Genomic DNA, 27,134 nt, shown 5'->3' on the forward strand with positions numbered 1-27,134 from the left:
ATTCAGAGAATGTAAATACCTAGTTGCCACACTCTTTTGTGTGAACAGGAAAGTCATGTAGTTACTTCCTCTTCATACAACTGGAGCAAGGTCATAGAGGAATACCTGAGCACCACCCTCCATCAAAACCCCCCATCACTACGAACGCCACCAACTCCAGAGCAAGGAAGTTTCACTGCTGGATCTCCTGCTGCGCCGACAAACTCGCACCCCTCTGCCTCCCTGCCAAACAACGCCCTCTAAAAGCTGCCTGGTTCACCACAGAACTTCAAGAGGCCAGACGCTCCTGCAGATGCCTAGAAAAAACCTGGCAAAACCTGAAAACCACGGAATCACGGAACAACCACAAGAGCTCCCTGAAGGATTACCACCAACGCATAAGAGACACCAAACGGTCCTTCATAAGAGACAAGGTCCAGCTCAACGTGACCAATGCCAAGGAACTGTTCAACGTCATACAGTAGTTCGCCAAACCCACCTGCGAAGCCACGGACTTCACACCCTCCCAGGAACTCTGAGACAAACTCAGCTCCTTCTTCCATCTAAAGATCAAGGCACTCTACGACAAATTCAACGAACCTACGACGACCCCCCCTACTGACCACCGTCGATAAGCCTACCATCACGTCCTGGGACCCAACTACCGTCAAACTCATCACCGCGACCATGAAGAAAACCCACTCGGGAGCCCCTATGGACCCCTGCCCGTCTCACATATTCCACAGGGCCGCCACCGTCATCGCACTCGAACTAGGAAGAACCATCAACGCCTCCCTCAGATCAGGCATCTGCCCAGATGACTGGAAACGGGCAGAGGTAAAACCACTCCTCAAGAAACCTACGGCTGATCCTACAGACCTGAAAAACTACAGGCCCATCTCTCTCCATCCTGGACGCCTCCTAATCCCGAATCCGCAGCAACCACAGCACCGAAACCACCCTCCTTGCCGCCACCGACGACATCCGTATGCTACTGGATCAAGGACACACCGCAGCCCTCATCCTTCTAGACCTCTCCGCAGCTTTCGACACCGTCTCACACCGCACGCTCGCAGCCAGACTACACGACGCAGGAATTGAAGCAGCCGCCCTCAACTGGATCCAATCCTTCCTCTCCGACAGAACCAGAGGATCTGACTCCCTCCCTTCCTCTCCAAACCCACGGAAATCAGCCGTGGAGTACTCCAGGGATCCTCACTCAGCCCCACGCTCTTCAACATCTATATGACCCCCCTCGCCACCATCATCAGACAGCAGGGGCCTAAACATCGTATCCTATGCCGACGACACTCAGCTCATCCTCTCACTCACGAACAATCCCGAAGATACCAGACTATGCTTCCAGGAAGGAATGAAGAACGTGGCAGCCTGGATGAAGGATAGCTGCCTGAAGCTTAACTCAGAGAAAACCGAGGTCCTCATCCTCGGACCCTGCACCACCGCCTGGGACAACACCTGGTGGCCCTCCGCCCTCGGGAGCCCACCCACCCCTACAGACCACGCTCGGAACCTTGGCATCATCCTGGACTCCTCTCTCTCCATGAACCACCAGATCAACGCCGTCGCCTCCTCCAGTTTCAACTGCCTCCGCATCCTCCGCAAGACCTTCAAATGGATCCCCCCGACTGCAGAAAGACCGTCACCCACGCACTCATCACCAGCAGACTGGACTACGGCAACGCCCTCTACGCCGAAATCAACAAGACTCTTCTGCACAAACTCCAAACCATCCAGAACATCGCAGCCAGACTTGTCCTCAGGACACCGCGCCTCAAGCACATGACCCAACACCTACGAGGCCTCTACTGGCTCCCCGTCGAAAAAAGGGTCACCTTCAAACTCCTTACCTACACCTACAAATCCCTCAACAACACCGGACCCAAATACCTCAATGAGAGACTATCCTTCCACGTACCCAAGAGGAACCTCCGCTCTGCCGACCTCGCCCTGGCACTGGTCCCCTGCATCCGCAGAAGCAGAACCGGCGGAAGGGCCTTCTCCTACATCTCAGCAAAGGCCTGGAACGAGCTCCCTGTGAACTTCAGACTCTCCCGGACTCTGCACACGGTCAGGAAGAACCTCAAGACCTGGCTTTTTGACTGACCCGGAGCTGCTCTCCCCCCCCCCCCCCCCCCCAGCTCCTTGAGACCCTCACGGGTGAGTAGCGCGCTTTATACACCCCTGATTGATTGATTGAAAGTTTGTGGACTGATGTCAGAAGAAATTTGGATCTTGTGACCTTGAAAGAACGGACGGTTTAATTGTTACAATCTTTTTCAGTCCCTCTTCCTACAGAACTTGCCAGGATCATGCTTTAAGCCCACCTGCATTTTGACTTTCCGAGGAGGTCGCCTAACTTCAACACAGGGAGGTTGATCAATCCTTGACTTTGCTCCGCAGAATCTTTCTGTATTGCAGTTTACAACTAGCAAGTTGAGTTGTTGAGTAATTTAGGAGCAGCTAAACTAAAAGCTTCTGCTAGATAGTTCACACCATAGAAACATTTAGATCAGTTTATTCATTTTTCAAACAAATAATATAACAAACACATTCATTTAAGTGAAAAATAAGGAGTACTTGTCTCTTGTAGGGGACCCCCTACCTTTGCATCTTCAACCACCCACACACAATTGCATTACAGCCTAAAGTTCATAAATATTCTCTGAGTTCCTGGACAAGGCAAATACTTTTGGATATAACTTATATGTATAGGGTCTGCTCTGGTTTTGTCGGATTTACGTTTTTTTAAACAGGTGTTTGACTACCCCTTTGAAGTTCCTTCACTGGTCACAGTCAGCTTGGTTTAGTCTACTCTAGTGAGAAATAGAAGATGAATTAACTGGCAAAGATCACTAAAGATGTTTGCAAGGCGAAAGCATTGCAGGACACAATTCAAGGGTCCTCTCCAAACAAAGGCTTACTCAAACTCAGAGCACTTTACTGAAGATCTCTTCAAGATTTTGAAAAGAGCAAATTGATGTTTGAAACCACACTGACCCACGTGACAGCAGAGCATCTCTTTGTACGCTTGGATCATGGGACCAAGAGAAATGGACACCACATAATTTATCTCTGGACCCCTTAATTTACCCCCAAGACACAGAATTGACAATATGTTGACTTTAGTAAGAGAAGGATCAACTGTTTGTAAAGAGATGGGTTAAGGGAACTGTTTGTCTGCTGTAATTTCCTAACAGGATGGCCAAATATCATGGTATTGGTCTTTTTGCAGTTACTTACTATGAAATTTGATACACTCTATGGAACCAGAAGACAAAGACACATTGTAGATCGACTGGGAGGTGAATAGGATTTGCATGCAACCAGCCCTCTGGTGGGAATCATGGTTATCTTACATAGCCTTCTTTTTTATCACATTTCTTTATTACTAAATCAACACAACATTACATATATAGACTTTACTAAACATAATTGGAAAATGTCATCACATCAAATCGAGTCAGATTAAACTGACCAAAAGGGTGACCCTCCCCCAACATGAACACGGGATATGGCTGAAAACTGCAGCCTGGAAATGCTAAAGCGGTGATGCAACATTATCCTTCAACAAGGAAATGTCTCTGTAATGCAATTCAGTTCACTCTGGGCCCACATTCCCGTTAGGGTAAAGGTGCGAAGAAAGAAACATCCACCGGACATAACATTGAAGGAAACTTAGGCAACCCTGCTATATAGGAAATTATGCAATACCCTATAACCGGTATTATACCGTCAACCTCTGAGAAAACTCCCCTAAATTTCTTGACGTAACAGTAGGTTATCATTCAGCTTGTAGATCAGGTTTTCAAATTCCACCATTTCATACATGTTCTTAAACCAATTCTGAAATGTCAAGAGTATATTTGGTTTCCATTGGTGAGGATACCCAACTTGGCAACTCCCAGGGCAGTAGCCAACCATCTGTTTACATGGATTGTAAAAGTAGATAAATCTGAGACATTGTTCAACAGCACTAGATGGGCGGTTAAAGCGAAGGTCGTGTGGAGATTAGCTTTCAAAGCAAAACCAAAGGAAATGATGGACGGAGTGTTGAACATTGCAAGCACTCACCCCCAGTCAACTGATCTGGGTTTAATCCATCACCGTTCTTTAGCCCACTCTGCCACCCCAGTTCAGACATGGCCATATGCAAATCAGTCTGACCCTGTGCCTCATGGGAACAGACCAGCCCGAACTGCCAAGCCATGGATTAGCTTTCAGACATTCTCACACCTGGCGCCAATACTCCATCAAGATTCTTACAATCCCACAAATGCACAATATTTCTGTCTTGTTCCTACACCTTGACCTTTGGAGCGACGTGACGCTCCATTCACCAATCGTTCCCTACACCTCCCACATGGGAAGTCACTACAAAGTTTAGCCCTGTACAGTTTAGCAGGTGATTATTGCCATCAGTAAAGGATCTTAAAAAGCTGTATTTCAGGCAAGGTTCATTAGGCCCTTTTAGCAGTCACGTAATATGGTTCCCCTCGCTCCTTCATGAAACTGGGTGTCTAGTCGTGTTTCCCACCAAGTGCGCAATGCGGAGGATGTGTCGTGGGAGAAGCGTGATCAACCGTTGTGACATATAACCCAGATATAACCTCTTCACAATCCTTCCATGCATGTCAGTAGTGTGGAATACGGGAGTGTTCCAGATTAGATGGTTAGCGTCCAAGATTTCAGAAAACGTGTGCAAAAATTGGCGGTATCTCAGTTTCTGTGCTTTGTGGAGGCCATATTTCTGCTATATTTCATTGAAATTTTTCAGGGTGCTGTTTTGTTAGGATGTCTTCAATGTACCACATATTATGTGCTTTCCAGAGGGACCAAGAAATTTCTTCTCCTCCTATCTTAATGCTTGCATTGCACCATAGAGGCGCTTTGGTGTGTATGTTGCAATATCTTCAATCATTTAAGTGCCCCTGTCAATGTAAATAGAGAGGTGAGTAGGATAGGGTGAGTGAGGGGAGTTATTCGGGATCGATTCCTGTAGTATGCAGCGAAGTCGCCCCTGTTGTTAGAATATGTTGTTCGATGATGTCCCAGGGAGGTGTGGTCTTTGAGTATTCTCCATGTAGAGGGAGGGGGCAGCTGCTGCGCTGGCCAATAGCTTTGAATATGAAGTGGGTGGGGCCTCCTTTCTCTGAGGCTGTGTTTAGTTTGGAACTATTGATCTTTCGCCCTCCCATGCAAAATGGGAATGGTTTGTTCTATGTCAATGCAAAGGGTTTTAGGAACAGACATCACCCTCAACAGAAACAAAGTATCCCACAGCCCAGTTTAACTGACTCTTTCTGTATCTGAAACATGGCCAAAGAAAGAAAGCTGCACATGCTTTGAAATAAAGTTTTAAGCATGTTTTCAGAATGATAGAACATTAACTCTGCTTTTCATTTCAATTTACCACCTCCGTTACAGAATTGCGGCTTTAGCATTTTACACAAATTATTTACCCTTTTTTACCTATTTTAAATGTAGCTTATGTTTGCAAGTCCTCCTGCACATAAAGCTAATGAGGCTTTTAAGCCTGTTTTCTCCTCAGCAGATGTCATTATTTCTAGCTTTCCTATAAGAGAGAAATAGAGAGAAATAAAATGTCAGTGTAGGTGGCGTGGGCTTACCAAGAGCACAGGGGCCCCGGGATATCATAAAATATGGCATACAGGCTGCAAGGACTTTGCATCGCTCTGTTCGCTTTAGCATCAGTTGACTGTCTATCTTTAAACTCCCTAATGTTTAACCAGTTATGGATGATTTGTTGTTCAAATAATTTCCTTTGTTTGGCTTTACATGTATGATTCATGCAACAATTTCTATTGCTTTAATATTTTGAGCTCTTTTAGAGCTCCATTTGAATCTACCCAGTTTGCAGTTGTTTCATCTTAGTAACATTTTATTAAGTTGAGATTAAAGTCATATTTAGTAAATCCATGTGCTGTTAACATGTTAAATACCATGAAGTAGCAATAAACACATATCTTCATCGGCCAATCAGCATTAGAAGGATGAAATAACCTCCATATTGCAGGAGGATAAAATACCAGCACTGCGTACGTATAAGTGCTTTTTGGTTTCAATAACTCTTCCTCCCTTTTCTCTCTCCCTCAGCTTTATGAAGTTTTTAGATGTATGTTTTGCAGTTGTTCTGCTAGATAACAATTGCATCTAGGGTTGTAATTGGTAGCTCAAAATGTAAAGCCCCAATGAATTATGGTCATTGTAGTTCTCATGTGGTAACTAATTTCCTCACATATTGCTTCAATGCATCTCAATGTGCATATATCCCTTTATTTGGACTCCCATCCAATAAATGTAGTAGTATCAGTCTGAAAGCAGTTGCACTGTCACAGCATAATCCTTTTTACTGGTTCAACTCAACCTCTTTTTCAAGGGATCACCGGCCCTGATATGATGCCTCCATTCCCTAGGAAGTCAATATTCAAGTCCAAAAACATGTTGTGGGTGCTTTCTGCCTAACCAGCATTTAGCTGCCTAGCGCTGGCAAACCCCATTAGGGTAGCTATACGCTCTATAAAACAATATAATAATAGTAATAATTTCCTCATGCTCTTTCAATGCAACTACTGATACGTACATCACTGTATATGGAGGTCTAGACCTGAGTAGCAGAGGGTAGTGGTCATGAGAACAACTGAAGTTGACTATAAATTATGCTATTTGACAAAAGGAAATGGGGTGGTATACGTTATTCTTTGTGTTTGCCTTCTCCTTGGACCTCATCTCAAGCAGTCTAGTGATGGCTGGTGGTTCAGTTTCTGGTCTATTTCCCCAGCATTCTGGCAGTGCCACTCCCAGCCAGGCACCTGCTGTCAGCCAGCGACCTGCCTGGGTCACAGTGGTGATAGAGATAAGTTGGGACAGGTCTTCTCTGTCCTTGGTGAGGGTTGGTGAGGTAGCCTGTGACAAGGCCTGATGTTGCGACAGTAGACTTTGCTGCATTGGGTTTGCTAACAATTTCACCTATTGATGCCGGCGATACTAAGCTGTGCTGCAGGAGCTCTAAAAAATAAGTATTAGAAATATTATTAGAGGTGGGAGCAGGGCCCATGTGGGAGTGTGCTGCCAGATTCTTGTGATGCCTGGTACATTTCCCCAGCCACTTCCTCCATAATTCCCACTATAGGTAAGTTTCTGATGCTTTGGTAAGGGAAAGCCGTAGCAGGTCTGCTCATAGCTGCCAGTGGCAGAGAGAGCCAGGGTGTCCTGCCATGTCCCACCGCTTCCTAATGTAAGAATAGCTGCTTTTGAATTACCAATCTGGTGTTCCTTTGTTTCATCTCTTGTGTCCCATCAGGGAGGGGAAGCCAGTACCGCACACATTTCTGATGGCTGCACAGGGCTCCTTGGGCTTCATTTCCACCTGACAGCGTGGGGCAGTTGGCTAAGATAGGCACATATGTTTAGAAACTAAGGGGCAAGATGCACCAAGAACGTCTGGGCTCTGGGTTTCACATATTACCAGGACTTTACTCAAGAGGGGTCAGTACACTTAGCTCTGGCTGACACAGATAAAATGTTCTGGTCAGACTATAAATTCACAAATCTCTCTATGCTACCACCTCAGCTTTACGTGGTGTACCCATGGCAGTGACAGTAGTCAGCTGCCTTGCATGAGAGCATGCCTGGTGCAGCCATTTACATCAAGGAACAGATTCTGGACCTCATTTTGTCAGGGACATACTGAGGCCTCTGCGCAGAAAGTAATTGGACATGACACTAGCGTCAAAATAAAAGTCGGGGTGCCAGTTTCAAATGCAGTTGGGCACTCATGGCAGCCGTGCATGCCCGTTCACTATGAAGTTGATATTCCCATCCCAACACACTTCATCTCAATTTCTCTTCCAATTCTCTGTCTATGCCATTTTGCCACATTTATTCCTAAGTTCTTCTTTCTGTCTCTCCCACCTCCATTACTCCATCTTTTTACCTTCTCTTTGCTTCTTTTCCAATTTTTCTTCAATTTTGAATTTCTGCTCATCCATTTCTTTATCCTCCTCTACATACCTTGCCTGCATCCCTACCACTTACTCAACCTCTCCTCCACCCTGAAACTACAATCTATCCTCATGTCCATTCTCCACGCCCCTTAAGCCCTTGTCCCTCTTACCTTACTAGTCATGCCCACTTCTTGCTGACATACCCCACTGTTGACTAGTTCCTTTCTATCTAATTTCTCTCTTCTTTTGTATTATCCCTCTCTTCTTACCTCTCACTCCTTGTCTGACTCCTTACTACCCTTCTGTCTCCTTACACTTTCCATTTGCACCTTTCTAATACAACAGGATTTTTTTTTAAACTTCCAACAAATACAGCGCACATTCAAAATGAAAACTTTTCTAAAGCTATTTATGAAATGTTCAGAGGTGCTAATTAATATGGAAGGGTGCAGATAAAATAGGGCACAATTTGTAATCACCAAATTAGCATTTCTGGGTTAAACAACATAGATTGTATTGTGAACAGTTACTTGTTCCTTCAGTAGTAACCTAGTATATTTTTCACTAATAATAGCAGAAGCACATCACAGTCACCACCATTCTTAAATGAAGCTGGAGAGCCATTGTTCAATCGAAAGGCTTGGAACAAACCTTTTGAGTATTTTTTAAAAGCAATATTTGAGTGTAACTTGGTATTGAAGGCATTAAAATATATGAAACTATTCCAGATGTACTGGAAGGAGGTGGTGAGGGATGAGAAGCTCAACTTGATCTATATCAATCTAGTGTGAAGAAACTGAAAGCACAACTCCAAGACAAAACTAATATTGCCTTAAAAGGACATAATTTCCTTAATAGGGTTCAAGGCTAACATGAAAAATGGCTAATTACATAGTAGTCCCAGGTAGATTCTCTAATACATGTGAGATGGTGATTCCTGCTCGTAGATTGCACTAACAACTCGCTAATACAAAAGAGATTGTTAGATCACAGTCCTGACCTAAGAATTTCATTGATATTGCCAAAGAGACAGAACATACAGATGACTGTGTCAAAGAAATGAAAACCCCTGTTGAAGAAGTGAGACTAGTAATAAGACGTGAAAATATGAGCAGGTAAAACTTGATAATGACTAAAAGCTGAAGCAGTTCCAGAGGGCAACTCAAAACAAGTGCGTCTGATGTGGCAGTAGTGGGCACCTTATTAATCCCACTTGCCTTGCCATGGGAGCATTGTAGAAAGCAGGGAAAAGAGGAAATTGTGTTGGGGTTTACAGACAGCTGAACAACAACAGTGTTAGTACTGTAGAAATCTTGGAAGAGGATCACAAGACTATTGTATTTATTGATACAGACAATGTTACTATACAATTACCTTAGTGTAAGATTCGTTAGATGGACAGAGTATAAGGGTATATACAAATACTTGTGCATCAAACAGGTTAATCCCCATCAAACTGCTCTGTGAGAATTTTGAGAAAGATAATTATTCAGTAGATGTTGCAGACATGAATCCTGATTGTTATAATAAAGACCCTATTCCACGTGTAGTAATGATAATGAAGTTATCCTTTTAGAGCATTTCTACTGTAGGAAAGGAGTACATTGCAAAAAAAGATCCAAACCTACTAGTGTGGTGACCTCAGATGGAACTGGGCATCAGTTTAAATCCCAATGAAGCCAATCCTGGTCTTATGACATGTTGTTTCCTCTCTGGCGAGAATGTTTGCTGTGAGTTCCAGAAGTGTTACTTATAACTTGGAAGTCTTGTTGGAATAACAACACAAAATTAGGGTTATCAATCAATCAATCAATCATGGGTTTGTTGAGCGCGACTACTCACCCGTAAGGGTCTCAAGGCTCTGGGGTGGAGGGGAGGTGCAGGATCCAGTCTATCAAGGAGGAGGTCTATCGAAGAGCCATGTTTTGAGGTTTCTCGTGCAGATGGGGAGTGATGTTGTCTGTCTGAGGTGGAGCTGTAGGGCGTTCCAGGCTCTGGCTGCATGGAAGGAGAAGGAGCGGCCTCCTGATCTGGACTTCCTGGTGTGGGGGACCACAGCGTAGGAAAGCTGGGCTGATCATAGGGTCCCTTGGGGTGCGTGGAATTCGAGTCGGCTGTTCAGGTATGCTGGTCCGGTGTTGTGGAGGGCTTTGTGTGTGTGGCTGAGAATCTTGAAGGTGATTCTAGCCTCGATGGGGAGCCAGTGGAGTGTGCACAGATGCTGGGAGATGTGGCAGTGTCTTGGCAGGTTGAGGATTAGTCTTGCGGCGGCATTCTGGTTGTTTTGTAGCTTGCCGGTGAGGTTTTTGTTGAATCCGGCGTAGAGTGCGTTGCCGTAGTCAAGTCTGCTGGTGATGAGGGCGTGAGTAACAGTCTTTCTGTGTTTGAAGGTCTTGCATAGGAGGCGGAGGCTGTGGAAGCAGGAGGATGCGACGGAGTTGATCTGGCGGTCCATTTTGAGTTTGGAGTCCAGGGTGATTCCGAGGTTGTGTGTTTGGTACGTGGGGGTGGGCGGGCTTCCAAGGGCGGGGGGCCACCAGTTGTCATTCCAGGCATCGGGGTGTGGCCCCATGATGAGTACTTCTGTTTTGTCAGTGTTGAGTTGTAGGCAGCTGCTTCTCACCCATTTGGCGACTGTTTCCATGCCTTCTTGAAAGTTGTGTTTGGCTGGGTTAGGTTCGTTGGAAAGGGATAGGATAAGTTGTGTGTCGTCTGCGTATGAAACAATGTTGAGTCCGCGGTGTCTGACGATGGGGCGAGCGGAGCCATGTAGACTTTGAACAGCGTGGGGCTGAGGGAGGATCCCTGGGGGACTTCGCAAGTGGATTGTGTAGGGTCCATGAGGAAAGGAGGGAGTCTGACCCTCTGCGTTATGCCAGAGAGGAATGAGTGGATCCAGTTGAGGGCCTTGTCCCGGATCCCTGCGTCGTGAAGTCTGCATGTTAGGGTGCTGTGAGAGACTGTGTCGAAGACTGCTGAGAGGTATGAGGGCAACTGTCTCTCCTCTGTCCAGGAGGGAGCGAATGTCGTCTGCTGCGGCGAGGAGGGCGGTTTCTGTGCTGTGGTTTTCCTGAAGCCGGATTAGGAGAAGTCGAGGATGTTGTGCTCTTCGACGAAGGTGGCGAGTTGGCTGTTGGTGGCTTTCTCAATGACTTTCACTGGGAACGGGAGCAGGGAGATGGGTCTGTAGTTTTTTAGGTCGGTGGGGTCCGCCGAGGGTTCTTCAGGAGGGGGTTGATCTTGGCGTGCTTCCAGTCGTCGGTGAAGGAGGCGTTCGCTAGGGAGCGGTTGATGGTGTGGGGAAGCATGGGTGCGATGGTGTCGGCGGCTCTGTTGAAGATGTGGTGGGGGCAGGGGTCCGCGGGGGCCCCGGAGTGGATTGACTTCATCGTCTTCAGTGTGTCTTCGGTGGTGAGGGCTGTCCAGCTGTCAATTGTTGGCTTCAGGGTGTCGGGGGTGGTTGGTGAGGGTTCAGTGTGTTGGCTGTCTTCGTCAAAGTTGTCGTAAATGTTCTTCATTTTGTGGTGGAAGAAGGTGCTGAGTTTGTTGCAGAGGTCTTGTGATGGAGGGATGTCTGTAGGCTCACTGATGGGTTGGGCGAACTCCTTGATGATGCTGAAGAGTTCTTTGCTGTTATGCGCGCGTGTGGAGATTCTGTCTTTGATCGCTGTTTTTCTCATATTTCTGATGAGTTGGTGGTAGCCGTTGGTGGCGGCTCTGAAGTTGTTGTGGGCATCTCTAGATTTGGAGCTCCTCCAGCCCTTTTCAAGGCGGCGGAATGTGCGTCCGGACTCTCGAAGTTCGGTGGTAAACCATCTTGCTTTCTTGGAGTGTGTGTTGTTGTTCTTCTTGAGGGGGGCTATGGTGTTGGCGCTGTTGGAGATCCATCTCTGCAGAGTTGGGGCTGCGGTGTTCGGGTCGTCGTCTTCCGCGTGGGTTGGGGTGGAGTTGCCGAGTGAGGAGGTGATGTGAGTGCCATACCTTTGGAACACAAGGTGTGGCCAATTCCGTAGTTAACTAATGAATCACTGAAAGGAAAATGATATACAGTGTTAAATGTGGGTGAGATTCACCCAAAGGACAGTTCCAGTTAGTTATCACATATTAGTATTGCATCTAAGGTGGGAGGTAATGAAACAAGGGTATGTGTTGATCTTGGGAATCTTAGATATGACATCTAGGTGGATCACCACCTATTGCCAAAAGTAAACGAAAGGTTGAGTGTAGTGGGGCTATCTAGTTGCTGAATCTACCCTCATACTACCTCCAGGTGCTGATCAAGGTAGTATATTCAAATGAGGAACTTAACCGAAACGTACGTCAACTGCCTTTTAGTGTCCACTGTTTGGCTCACATAGGAAGGAACAAAAAAATTGAATCAAAGCCTTCTTTACTCTTTGGCCTGTGTTTGCAAAACAGGGCCTTTGTTTGTAACAAAAATGGAAAAATATTGTTATTCCTATTTGGAACCTTGGGATTTGTTAACTCATATCAAATGGTTATCTGTCTGCCTGTCTCTCTGTCTATCTATCTATCTATCTATCTATCTATCTATCTATCTATCTATCTATCTATCTATCTATCTATCTATCTATCTATCTATCTATTGACAGACAGACAGACAGACAGACATCTTTTGTATTAAAAATATGATTGAATGGGTTGATTAAAGCTATTTTCTGATCTTTATGCCAGAGTAGCCCAGATATTTGTCTCTTGCCTATTTGCATTTTTCTTTGACAATATTATATGCATTCTTGTTTTGATTTTCTACAATTGGTTATCCTAGTCACTTTGTTTCATTTTTATAAAATTGGATATAAAGTACTTTAGTTGGTTTGCTTGTCTAATAAAGTGATGCATAATAGTGTCATTGGTTTACTTCTGTTGTGTCCCATAAAAAGAGTAAACTGGGTACCGAATTAATTCCAAGCTGTTGTTATCTATTGTCAATATAATTATAATATGTATGGTATAACCTGGGTAAATTTATGTGTGTAAATAAAAAAGGATTTATAATACAATCACCGACTATAGATTTTGATAACTTTCAACTCATTCTGTCTATAATCCAGGCAGGTGTATATTTAAAAGTATGAAACACCGTTAGGTAACAAGATCATAAGGTAGAGCTGTGCATCATCATCATATTGGTGGTATAAGATCCCAGATATTTGTAGTATGAGGTTCCTCTCTATTGAACTCAATTCCCAAAAAACTAAAGTTTATTTATCATCATCACCATTTCCATAACAGTTTAAAATATCGTTGTTCCAATAAGGCCCTGCAAGGCTCTTTGCTGCACTTTTATGCAACTGTCTCACCAAGATACCTGAGCAAATACAGATTGTTCTAGTCTATAAATGCTAAAATACCTACATCCACAAAAACAAGCATTTGCAATGCAATAGGTCTCGCATTTATGCGAGTTTAGGCTATTGGCATTTCTTACATCAGCTAATTAAACACTATAAAGCACTATAGCATGGCCGCTAGAATTAAGTGGCAGTGAAGAATAGGGTTCACATAATTATGTAGCAAGGAAAGTCGAATATGTAACATAATGTGGCACGATATGTAGCAGTAATATTTCAGTTTTTTTGACAGTGTAACAACCACTAATAGTGTATGAGCAAAGCCGCACCTCATTAGTACCAGTTTAACACCTGAATGCAGCAATCGTCAACTGAAAGCTGACCAGTTAACCCTTGCAGAGGGTTTGCCACTTCGCTGAACCACATATGACCCCTTTTGTTTAGAAAGTGTCTACACTTGTCTATGAATACCCTTGTCTACACTGTGTGCTACAAAGTGTGAAGGGTACAATGGGAACGGTACACAACACAGAAGGCGTATCTAATGAAGTTAAGAGCCATGGGTTAGAGGGAGCCAAATCTTGCAAACCTTTAATGCAATTTCGAGCTTAGCAACAGTTTCTGAAAGGAAGATTCTAGAGTCCTCACTGTGAGTAATGCCGAGCACGGACTTTGGAAACACGATCAGTGTTTATCTATTCAACGGTAGCTGCCTTTCATTCAAAAGACTGATCGTGACGGATTGTGCGTAGTTTGTACATTACAGTACGTGCCAAGTGTGTGTGTGGTGTGTACACTACAGTACGTGTCAAGTGTGTGCGTGGTGTGCACACTGCAGAATATGTCAACAGTGCGCCTATTACTACCGATGTTGTTGACACGTTGTAGTTGTGGAACAGCTGCAGGCTTGCATTTAAAACAGAATTATTGTATTTTTTGGTGGTCGGTGCCCCTCCTCACATGCCTGACATACTCAGATTGCTACCGACCACAGCTGTGAGGAAATGAGGCGCCCTCCCTTGTTCACCTCACAGCACTGCGCCTGCTCCTGTAGCATACGACATAGCACCAAGAGGAGTAAAGAGGAGCTAGACATCCAGGGGAGTTTCAGTACGCTGAGAAAGCGTGTGGCCGGGGACAGAGGAGAGGTACAAATAGGAATAGGTGTGTGGCTCTGGAAGTGTACAGAGTCGGAGGGTGCGCATCGAAGCACTGCCCCCTGTGGGGTCTGCATGTGAAACAGCTGGGAGACATGATCAGTGTTTATTTATTCAACGGTAGCTGCCTTTCATTCAGAAGACTGAGCATGACGGATTGTGCGTAGTTTGTACATTACAGTACGTGGGTTTAAACAAGCATCGGCATACAAATAGAACATGGTGACCAGTACGGGGTTGGTTGCTCTCCCCCACACCCCAGTGACACACTCAGGAGTGACACCCTCAGTAATGACACCCAGTAGTGATACATCCAGGAGTGATAACCTCAGGAGAGACACACAGGACTGACAAACTTAAGAGTGACAAATCACAAACAGCAAAAACGCTTTACACACACTGACCTGCCATTCAGCATAAGCGCTGGTGCCAAAAGCTCTGCTCACAAACAGCGAGCGTTGGTGACCATAGAGCTTGCTAGGAGCAGGAAGCAGGAAACGAAACAAGCAGCATGCGCTGCCCACCCGTCGCGCACACTGGCTCCTTGCGCATGAACCGCTGCCATGTTTAGTCCGAACAGTGCGGACTAAAACTGTAGTTGGTGGCCGCTGCTTCCGGACTACACGGAAGTCAGTTGGGCCACTGAAAAGCAAGGTAAGAAACACTAAGCCAACACTAAGCCAATGGCAGGCAGCCGGAGAAACTACCAGCTGGATGTATGACGTTACAACGCATGCTTTTACAACGCATGCTGTTACAACGAAAGTTTTACAACGCATGCGATGTTACAACGCATGCTTTTACAACGCAAGTCTTTACATCGACATACACTAGATGGCGTGCTGACATTAGAAATGTGTAATTTACTATTCTAACTCCAGTCCACGTTTCAGTAGGGAAGGTGTTTGGATAGTAAACTACACTATTTCTAATGTTAGCACGCCATCTAGTGCAAGTCGATGTAAAGACTTGCGTTGTAAAAGCATGCGTTGTAACATCGCATACGTTGTAAAAGTTTCGTTGTAATGGTAGTGCGGTGTAAAAGTTGCGTTGTAAAGGTTGTTCCCACTACCAGCTGCTTGCCAACGTATAGAGATTACTTTAGGTCTCGCTGGGACAGCGCATGCAGCGCATGCGCTGCCAAGGCGAGACCTAATAAACATTCATTGCTTCCAGGGCAGCACTTACAATGGTTCCACCATCTCTACTGACTTTGAGGTGTAATAGGTGACAACGGGCTGTTACAATTTACAATGTCTAATTGATTCAGAAAATCCTATTTCTAGTTTGCAAATTTCCCAGTTCCTGCAATAAAGCATACCAGTGTGTGTTGCACCTACCCATGCAATTGCTCTGCAGTAGGATTTTCAATGAGAAAGCAAGACAAGTCAGTGTGCCAAGCATGTCATTCCTGAGTTGCTGCCAAATTCTAAAGATTTCAGTTATACGTTTTATAAACTAAAATTGAAATGTTTTATTTTTTCATTTTCTCTGTCACAGGACAATCTTCCCATGAAGAATGATGGAGGAGAGTTTGTCTACGGTCTACCTAGAAACAGAAATGATCCTAAAGCTCGTTACAACCCATATGATCTTCAAGTGGTTTCTGCAAGCACCGCAACAAAAGCCAGCGAGTACTGGACAATCAGTGCCTCGTATGTCTCCAAGGTAATGTATGGAGAGCCAGAAACAACGCAAAAAGTAGAGGTGTCTAGGTGGCACACGCCTACAGGTTTCAAGCTGGCACCTTGCAAACCTTTTTTTTTTTAAATATAATCCTATTCATTTATTAATTAGGAACATTATTATAAACACAAGAGAAAACCTATGGTTTGTTGTGCTGGATGAATGGCACCTTTTTATGTACATACATGAGATAATACTGCTATTTAGTCTATTTCTTAGAACTGAAATGTCAAATATATATTTCCCTTTGGAACCACTTCGTAAAATCAATTCAGCTGCCACTCACATACACATATGTATCAGCCAAGGGAGCAGAGTTACACTGGAGATGGGAACACTTATCTTTACTTTAATAAAACTCCAAAGGTTTTCAATAAAAACATTCAGTAAAATACATTGCAATACATCCTAATACATACAACATTTATAAAATCTATACACAAATCATAAAACCCGGAAAAGACTCCAGAAGACAATCACGTTTATCATTGAGACACACAACAAGATTATAAATTCTCTGTCAAAGTGTGGTTCTGTATTCCACAAATTTAACCCAAAACACATCGCTGATGCGTTTTGGTGTGTTTTGGGTTAAATTCAGTGTAACTGTGCTCCCTTGGGTGATACATATGTGTATGTGAGTGGCAGCTGAATTGAATTTGAGAAGTAGTTCCAAAGGGAAATATATATTTGACATTTCAGTTGTTTTGGTGCCCTGTCCCTTTGGGTTGTGGGCCCCCTCTCTTTGTATTTAAGGTCTTTCTAAGAACCACCACGTTTTGCACCTAAGGCAGGGAAGGCACTGTGAAATTGGCTCGTTTGCTCAGGATCACACAATCAGATCAAGCGATGAAGAATGGCTAATAGCTGTGCTAGTAGACCGCATCCTCCATCATATGGGAGTTGTTGGTCCATGTCCCTAACGAAGGAACAGATACAGTCAAAAATCCCACATGAAATTGATAACCATTTATTTAATTCACTTCAGCAGCGAGAGGAGAGAAATGGAAGGCAAAGCAGGCAATGTACGAAAGGGAGGGATCAGTCAAGTACTTGCAGAACTGCATGAGTCAGACTGGTGAAATTGAGGCACGAATACTACACTCGTCCTCTCACAAGGACCATGACCTTGTTTGTCCTGTCTTTGCTTCTCTAGATCACTTCTGACGCACATGCGGGGTCCATGGAGCTCCTACCGGTGATGGAGTGGTTACACGAAAGACACCTGTACTACCTGATCTGTAACCTAAAGGTGTTCGCTCAGTTCAGGTAAGTTGAGGAACTCAACAGAAATCCTGATCAGGTGTCACCCCGGGAAATCATAGCTACAGCTGGAAACCTAAGTCTATGTTAAATGAACTTTTTGATTGGGTAGCACGTTATTAGAAAACACAGTGTGTAGAAATAGTTCATGGCCACTCCTCTTCTCTGCATCTCTAATGTCAAGATTTTTTGCAGTTCTGTTTGCAGAGTTTGGACAGGGCCATTTTAAAAGTGCTGTTTCAGTTATTTCCTCATGCTTCTTTTGTCTCATGTTATCTATGAAAATTGATTCTGCAAGCTCATATTTTTTAGGCCTGGCCTTCAAGATAGCTTCAGCTGTGTCTCTAGACTATTTGTTTTAAAACAAAATCATATATAATACACATAAATAGAGTGAGCGTTGGACAGCGGGCTTCATTGCACAACTGGAAACCACAACAGGTGCAGTGGGGTGATGTAAAAAAGAATGTAAGTGAATAACCGGGGAACTGGTGTGCCTCCAGTACATTGAAAAAATCAGTATTTTGGGGGGGGGGGGGGGGAGAGAACATATCAAACGAGCATTGACAAAGCTAGTAGGTCTGGTGCATGTTGCCAGCCGTTTGACATTCTAACAGAACGAAACAAGCTACCCTGGGTCAAAAAATGAAAGCGGAGTGTGGGGGAATCCCTTTTATAGGACGAATTCCCTCACCCACCCTTGGGTAGCATGCTCCATCATCGGGAACCTCCTCGCACTGCGAACCTGCTCGCAGTGTGGGCTACAACCCCCTCACTGTGAGGGAAGAGCTAAGGGATGTTTTAGTTGTAATTGACAAGAGATATGCTAAAACCGTCAGATGAGCCGGGGCTGGAGGGAGTGTGTGAAGGTGATGGATGTGAAGTTAAAACGAACTCCCTGGTATGTTAAAAATGTATTTTAATGGAACATCCGGGGTCAGGATTAAAAAAAGTGTGTGATCCTCGGATGTTCCATTAAAATACATTTGTATCATTCCAACAGCTAACAAATGTGGAGAACTAGAAGGCAGAGACCCAGGTGCGAGAATGTGGGAAACTAGAAAATATGCAGTCAACAGAGGAAGAGTGGAGTTGGGAGAGAGCCAGGGAATAAAAGCGGCGAGAAGAGGGAAACTGAGAAAAAGGAGGTAATGGCCAGAGCAGAAGTGAGAGCAAATGGGGGAGGTTACCTATTCATTTCTTTATGGGCAATTTGTTGTCCCTGTTGTCTGTGCATGGAGACAACGAGATGGGATTAGAGTAAGACACTGAGGAATGTGAATGAGAGGTAACGAAAGGGGAGAGTGAGGTGAGGAAAAGAGGGTTAGAGTTAGTAGTGAGAGAGTAAACTGGCACAGCTGGAGTGGGTGGAACAATGAGTGGTGCAGGTGGTGGCGAGAGAGAACCAGAGACATGAGGGTGACAGAATCATAGGGACAGTGTCGTTTTTCACTAACTTAGCATGAGCTCGTTGCAGCTTGCCTACTGCTTTGCACACGTTACTACACGTCTTTATTTTTTGCAATATTCTGAAAGACTCCTTTCACATGAGAACTCATCGCTGTGTTCGCTCTCTGCCTGTTCCTGGGATTTTGACTGAACATTATGTGCAAGGTCGAACAACAATGCCCCTTGTTATTTTGTTCTGGCCAGTCCTTAGCCCTTAGACAAAACATACTGACGCAGCTGTTGTTTGGACAGCGTACTTGGGTTTTTAGTAGGTTGCACAAAAAGGTAACAGACACTTGGAGAGAGTCCTTTCCAGGGAGACGAGTGCCCATGATGTAGACCTACCACCTATAGGCTAAGGTAGGTGGTCTGCTGACAAAGCCCATAGATATTCTAATATATAATAATACTTCTTCTTAGCAAGGGGAGGGAGTTTAGGCACTATAGTCCTTTCTCCATTGTCTTTTTATGATGACATCTCCCTTCATGATTTATGACTGACTGCTATGCTGACAATATTTATACTATGCATTTTCTTGCTTGTTGTGGCACGTATACTGCATGTTAGGGCACGTTAGTTAAAATAAATATTTTAAACTGTTTCGTTTGTGCATCAGATCTTATTGTGGACGAGTACAAGAGAGTGAGCGAAGAGTTGTCTTGCTACCGCGATTCTTGAGAGATCTGGGAGTGTTATGTTCTGGGGTGTTTAATCATTTTGTTTCTCTGGGAGTGAGTAGGAGAGCAAGGGAGGCACTATAGCTAGTCAGTCCTGAGTTCATGGGTACTAGAGTGGTGGGAAGACTCAGTCCCTATACACTAAGGTCCCATTTCCTGCACATAGTTCTGTATTTGTGCAGAATCCCTGCAACAGAATGAGGGGCGGAAGTCAGAGCAGAACTGTGAAGGTGGGGGAGGAGAAGTATGAGAGAACAGTAAAAAAGAAACTGGGACAGATTCATGGAGGAGTGGCACTGGTACAAGTGCTTGCAAAGCTTAAATGAAGTGCGTCCCAGAGTACATGTGCATCCCTGAATGTATCTTCTATGGTGAGTGCAGAGCTGCGCAAACACGTGCATCCACGGCACGAACTCAAGACATGCTGCAGCCTCACTATGCCACAGGGAGGCCTGGCTTGGCAGTTCGGGCTGGATTGTTCCCATGAGGCACACGGTCAAGACTGATTTCATATGACGGATGGATTTAACCCAGATCTCTTGACTGTGGGTGATTGTTTTGATTTGTTCTGCATTCTGTCCATCAATTGTGTGTCTTTTGCTTCCTTGCCCTTAGAGCACCGTGTATGCCCAGTGGTGGGTCCCGGGCTCACTGTGCCACTGTATTCAAGCTATCCTGTCTGATGAGGGGAGAAACCCCCAAACCAGTCCGAGGATGCTTATTTCCACTCCAGGGAGGGCCTGGCTCGGCAGTTCGGGCTGGACTGTTCCCATGAGGCACAGGGTCAAGACTGATTTGCATATGGCCAGGTCTAAACAGGGGTGGCATGGCGAGCAAAAAGAATGATGAATTTAACTCAGACCTCTTGACTGGGGGTGAATGGTTTGATTTGTTCTGCATCAATTTTGTGTCTTTTGCAGGCTGCCTGCCCAGCACAGACCAGGGTTGGCACCAAATTCTTGCTTAACACGCAGAATACACAGGGGAGCTAGTAGAAACTAGTGCATCATTTATGTGCAACACTGGGTACTTACCAGGCACACGTGCAAACTCTGGATCCAGCACCAAATGCATGAACAGCGAAGAATACATTTGCAGCACACAGTACATGCTCAATTGTACATATCAAGTGAGAAGAGAAAATACATCATATAGTTCTGGAATATACCATGTACCGACTGCACCACTGGCACAGAGTACATGCCTATGATTTGTCCATGCACCCCACACAGAGTACATGCAGAGACCAAGGAAATGCCCGACATGGGGGTATGGCCGATCCCTAGTACCAAGTATAAGCATATATAAGCACGGCAAATGAGCTCAACATGCTCAGATGGAAAGCATGCCTGGCACAAAGTATACGCACAACCTAAGTTACCTCCATAACAACATGTAATACATGCCTGCCTATAAGGTGTGTCTGAGGGCCACATTTCAAATACTGTGGAATAACAGGGGCAATGTTACTCAGTTCAAATGCACTTGCTAACTAACACAGATCGGCTGAAAATACAGGCGTTTGCAAAAACATGAAACAAAGCGCGGCACCTGTGTACATAAAACGTATGTGCGTGTCGGCACGTGAAGCGGGCACCATGGTATTAAAAAAACATATAGGCAGCGCTGTGCTAAATATAAAGTGTGGCACCCGTGTACATAAAAGTTATGTGCGTGCAAACAATTACAAGCAACAGGCGGAATTACACTCTGTATAGCGATTACAGAAGGACTTACATATCGCGCATGTGCGCTGCCTAGGCTCGACCCAAAAAATTAGCTGAAAGCGAAATGTGCTTTTTTTGTTCCAAAAAACACACACTGCCATAACACTCCCTCGCACTCAAGAAAACTACTTTGTATGCAGATGTGTGTCTTGTCTAAGAGCAGAATACTGTCACTCACTGTGAAATTAGCCAATGGCTTAGGTGGGATGACTCAATGCCCATGCTGCATGCTGTCCAGGGAGGACGTAATTGTGAATGACGCAACAACTGATCAGTGGATGAAGAAGTTTGGCTGAAATAACTTATAAGTAATTACATTATACATAAAATGTAAACGTCTTGACTAGCGGCTGATCTAAAAAAGACAAATATTTGAAGTGTACCACTATAGGACAGCCATCCACCAAGGCCAAACAAGGATTAACATCTGGGTCACAGTCTATCCCATTTGAGAAACCCCAGGATGCCATGCTACTCTCCTCTGGACATTGAACACAGAAAAGAACCTTTTACCACCTAACCAAGCACTCAAATCGTAGGAGGCTACAATATCACAATGTCACTTTATATTTAAGTCTTTTAAAAGGATATGGAAAATAAATCACTGTTTGACTGGGCACCTGAAGTGCAGGCAAAATAGCCATTATTTAAAGTTTCTTTTTTGTAAACAGATTTTTATTGGTGTATATATGTATGTATATATATATATATATATATATATATATACACATATATATGTGTAGGTATATATATATATATATATATATATATATTGTATTAGTTATTTAAAGTGATGACATTCCAAGTGCTCACAATAGTATTGGGTAGATATTGGCTTCATCGGCCCGCAAATATATTAAACTCATGTTGTGTGATACATTCCCAATATGCATCTCAGAATACATAATGCACCAGTAGTTGAAGTGGCCACCATGAACCTGTCTGCTAATTGATTAGGAAACTCAACCAGAAAAAACGATCATTAAAACAGCAGTAAAACAGATTATCCCCCAACTGACGGGTACAGATTGGATGATCCAGTGTTGACATACCGATACATTCTAGGGTTATCATTACGGTGGCTTGAGACGTGAAATACAGAGAGGCTGAGGGTCTGGAGTCACGATTTTCGGGTAGATCTAATTCAGGCTACGAGCAAGTATATCAGTGTTACAGTGTGCTAGGAGACCATGAGGTATTTGGATAGCTGGGGTTGAGGCTAGCGGGGAGTCTCTATCCAATTTAAGGTGGTTCCGAGTTCTCTAATGCTGTTACGTTTGGGAATTGAATGCATCTGATGTTCTGAAGGCTTTTAGTAGTATGTCCCAACTCATAGCTATTGGCTTCTTCTGAAGTCCTCTATGCTCTTCTCTACGAATGGCTCCGCTTTCTGCTAAACCCCATCTTTCGACCTTTTCCTTTCAGTACTGTGTCTTGGAGGGGCAGGGGGGGCTGTTGATTTCAACCTCCTAGTGATGCATCTCTTCTTTAGAATAAGAGCTAAGTCTGTAAATTTGGCCTGAGCTTTTTGTCCCTTCCCCCATGAGTAGAGGCCCAGTATGCATGTTTCAGCCAAATGCCAGTCCATATCACCCTCCACCTCTCTCAGGGTTTGCTGTGATCATGCCCCAGTAATTGTGCAAGCCGTTACAAGACCATATCATGTGGATTAAATCTGCATCTTGCTCTGAACATCTGGGACAGGCACCCGTGATGTTCGGGTAGATGGAGTGTAACTTGTACTTAGGTATGCGCATTGTGGTATCATATATTGTGTACGTTTAAAACATGTTACGGGATACTCATTTGGGGTATTCCAGTATTGTGTTCCATTCTTTATCTGAGAGTGGTCTATTTATGTCTTGTTCCAAATTGTGGTGTACTAGAACTAAAGGGGTTGCTTAGTGCACGAGGATCCATTGGTAAAACCAGCGCATTAAGGGTCTCCTCGTTCCCATTAGGTACATTAGGTGTACTAGTTAGTTTGTGGCAGGTTCTGACCCCTGAGGTCATAAATGTTGTTTAATATAGCGTACCAGGTTGGTATGTACTAGAAATAGTGCTCCTGTGATACCCTGTTCATTTATAAAGTCTGTATGTGTCAATAGCATTCCATCCCTAAACAGTTCCCTTACTTCAGATACTCCCGCCTGTATCCATGGAGAGAGTCTGCGAGAGGACAGGCACAGGCCTATTCAGGTGTCAGTGTCAACTCCTCCCACCACTCTATCTCAGGATGACCCATCAGCCTGGTGATGGGCCATCAGGATATGCAGGGCACACCTCACCTCCCTTTGTGTGACTGTCTAGAGTGAAAGCCCAATTGTCATCCCAACCCAGACATGTATTCAGCAAACAGGTAGAGGCACAGAATGGTTAGGCCATTACATTGAGTCATTGAAGATTCATTGGATCAAGAACTGTGTTAATTTTCTTAGCTGTTGTTCGGAATTTATGTACACTTTTTAGTGACTTGTAGTAGTGCACTCAGTAGTCTTGGATATATATCCGGGCTTCTTTGCTTTCACATTCTAAAAGTGGCATTTTCTGACAAGCAATTTAAAAACAAACTTTACCAAAAGATGTATTTTTAAATTGTGAGCCCAGAGACCCCAAACTCCAAATATTTGTTTATTCCCAATTAGAAGATATACTTGCAAGATGTTACAAGGCAGCTCCAAAGCTAACCTATGGGAGGAAAAGGCCCGCTATAGTGAAAAAACAAAATTAGCAGTATTTCACTACCAGGACATGTAAAACACAACAGTACATGTCCTACCTTTTTAATACATTGCACACTATGCATGGGGCTACCGTGGGCCTACCTTAGGGGTGCCTTACATGTAATAAAAGAAGGTTTGGGCCTGGCATGTGGGTGCACTTGCCAGGTCAACATGACAGTTTAAAACTGCTCACAAAGACACTGCAGTGGGAGGTCTGAGACATGTTTGCAGGGTTACTCATGTGGGTGGCACAATCAGTGCTGCAGGTCCACTCGTAGCATTTTATTTATAGGCCCTGAGCACACCTGGTGCAGTTCACTAGGGACTTACTAGTAAATCAAATATGCCGATTATGGATAAACCGATCACCAGTACAATTTAGACAGAGAGCACTTTCACTTTAGCACTGCCCAGAGTCCTAAAACCAGCAAAAAAGAAATGCAGCACATCATCAAAAACAGGAGGTCAGAGGAAAAGGGACATGGGAAACCAGCCAGAATATGCCAGGTGTAACAAAGGGTCTCAAGATCACAGGGGTATGCAGTTCCTAGTAAGTACGCATTTGTCTGCTTACATCAGCTAAGCTCCACAGAGTCTGCAGGGAGCATTACTCTGTAGGAACAAATGCCCTTACACGCCTAGATAGGTGTCATGCTTCATCATTGGACTTTTGCTCCACGTTGGGCCGGTGCTGCAATGCCTGATGGTCACCCTCAATGGGGGGCTCTTTACCAGAGATCTTTTCCTGAGCCGTATGGGGAAGATTGGATGTGTGGATAAATTAGTAGATTAGTATATTTTAAGTAAATATATGAAAGAGTGAGATAAGAATAGGACAGGGGGTACTCTAAAGAAATATTTAAATGATTGAGCCCTACTGCCTATGTTAAAATATGTGGTAGCTGAAGCTCGACATGTTTCAAGTCTAATTTAGTCATGTGCATGATCTAGCAGCTTTTCTTCAGGACCATAAAAACATAATCTACACGGTGACTGGGGTTTCGATATATGAGTTCATTTGTGTTGCTCGCAGCACCTATACTTCTCTATGTATCAATATAAGTAAATCAATTTTTGAGAAGACCCGTAGTGCAGATAAAATTATGACTTCATCAATTTCACAGTTATCACAAAATTGACAATTTGAGACACCAAAGCATGCTCACATATTCATGCTCACTCTCTGATGTGTCCCATAAATTAAAAAGTGCAATTCACCAACACCACATGGAAGATAAAACATATATCATGACATTCCAACACACTCTGTTGATCAGTGAGGAAACTTACCCACTGAGGGTATAAATCAGGACTCCTCGAGTATTTTTTCTGGTGACACACTTATCAGCGTGCTGTAAAAATCAAAATACAGGGCCAGTTGACCCATTTTAATGATCTGGCGAGCGAGCGGTTAAATTGCACCGACACTCTCTTTTGGAAAAATAGAGTGACTCTGCTGTACTTACGAACTCCTGTATATGAGCACACTGGAAGGCCTACTCACACCGACAACCTCTGAAGTGCAGAGTGCGGTGGGTCTCCAGCAATGTCCCTCTAATATTTTTCTCCTGTGTGCGGCAGTGTAGGGTCTCTGTGCGCTGCAGCCAAGGCTATGTGCGCCAGGAACAAGACCGCGCGTGTGTGCAATGCCAAATATCACTCGAAACTTTTGCTTAAAACCCCAGCATCCCAGCTCTGTTAAGAAGAGAAATTGTATTCCTCTGTCTTATGTGATATTTCCTATAGATTGATTTGGAGACATGCATGGAGACATGTGGGGCACTGTTGAAGGTTGTTAATGAGAGTATCCGTGGCAAAGGTGGTCATTGGGGCGCCAACAAACATTGTCACACCAGGCGCCACCAGCACTAAAGCCGGCCCTGTTCAAATGGCACTAATAATTACAGTGAAATTATGAAAACGTCCCACATTCCAATTTAAAACATTGGCAGCTATGTTGCTGCATTTTTTTTCTTAATAGGGTTGGGCTGTGGGGTGATAGTGTTCATTTATTACGTTTTTTGTGTTAATGACAGCTCATGATCGGTGCTGCGGTTAACATGAAAACGTTAACAAATACACAGGGACATCTTAAGGATTTTTAGTGTCCTAGGACAAACTTTTTTCTGGGGCCCCTGATTAGACCAGCTTTGGATTTATGATCCAATTTCAGCTTTTTCATGTCCTTTATGGCCAGGTCACCGACACTGCAGAGGCACACTGGTCCAAATTCTAAATTTGCTTCCATCTAATATTCAGGGATGGCGGTATGCGTTTTCAAAATTGTAACATAGCCGGAAGGAAAAGAAGAGTAGACTAGTGAGAAATAGGATTTAGTGGCGGAGAAAGGGGGAGAGAGGAACAAAGTAGAAAAAAGTCAGGGCGCAACAGCGAGAAATGGGGAAGGGGGTAATGGAGCAATTGGTAAGAGAGGGACGGAAAGAGAAAGGCAGCCAGAGGCTTTGGAGAACTGGGAGGGAGAACGGAGAATGGAAAACCGGTAAGAGAGAAAGCAAAGAACAGGCAGTGAGAGGGCAATGGAGACAAGAATGGGATGGGGAGAAGGGGAAAAAGGGTAAACGTGGAGCGGGACTGATATGAGGAAGAAGAAAAATAAGAGAAGGAGACGGCGAGAGCAGCTGGGGAGTGGAAGAAAAAATGACAAAAGACATGTCAGAGAGGACAGCGAGTGTGGTATGGCAATGCTTCAGAAGTAGCGTCTCTGTATATCGACATTAGGGGGTTCTATAAGGAGCCTTTTTCGCCATCTTGTCATTTCTAAACGCTTGCTCTATGTAACCGTGCTCACCTGAACGAACTAAGAAGGGTGGAAGGCTGGTTAGGCCTTGCCAAGATTTGTAATCTTGCCAAGATGCAGGTCTGAGCAGATGGCAGTTGCAAGTGTGTAAATGACTGATCCATCTGTCGGGAGTATTCTCTTCACTAACACTTGCTTCTCTTCTCTTTTTGAAACTCTGGGGCAGCAACATTGTCGTGGTGTCACCAGGGCTTCGAATGGAAGCTTTTTCAATATTATATACAAGCCATAATTGCTGCTTATTTATCTTATGCAACTAACAACCACTGACAAAGCCAATATTCAGACTTGTTGTAGGTGTGATGTTACTTGTTGTATCTTGTATCTGGATGCAATGACAGAAACAGGAAAATA

General features: G+C 44.3%; 1 protein-coding gene across 1 annotated transcript in view; it reads left to right on the forward strand.

Annotated features, from left to right (window-relative positions):
• The window catches only part of DNAH14 (dynein axonemal heavy chain 14), an 894,889-nt gene that overhangs the window by 44,983 nt on the left and 822,772 nt on the right, over positions 1-27,134 (forward strand). The window contains exons 6-7 of the mRNA XM_085610384.1: positions 15,937-16,104; positions 17,279-17,391. Of these exons, the coding sequence (XP_085466510.1) occupies positions 15,937-16,104; positions 17,279-17,391 (281 nt within the window). The remainder of the gene's footprint in view (positions 1-15,936; positions 16,105-17,278; positions 17,392-27,134) is intronic.

The sequence above is a fragment of the Triturus cristatus genome, chromosome 6 (assembly GCF_964204655.1).
Source record: "Triturus cristatus chromosome 6, aTriCri1.1, whole genome shotgun sequence".
Taxonomy (NCBI): domain Eukaryota; kingdom Metazoa; phylum Chordata; class Amphibia; order Caudata; family Salamandridae; genus Triturus; species Triturus cristatus.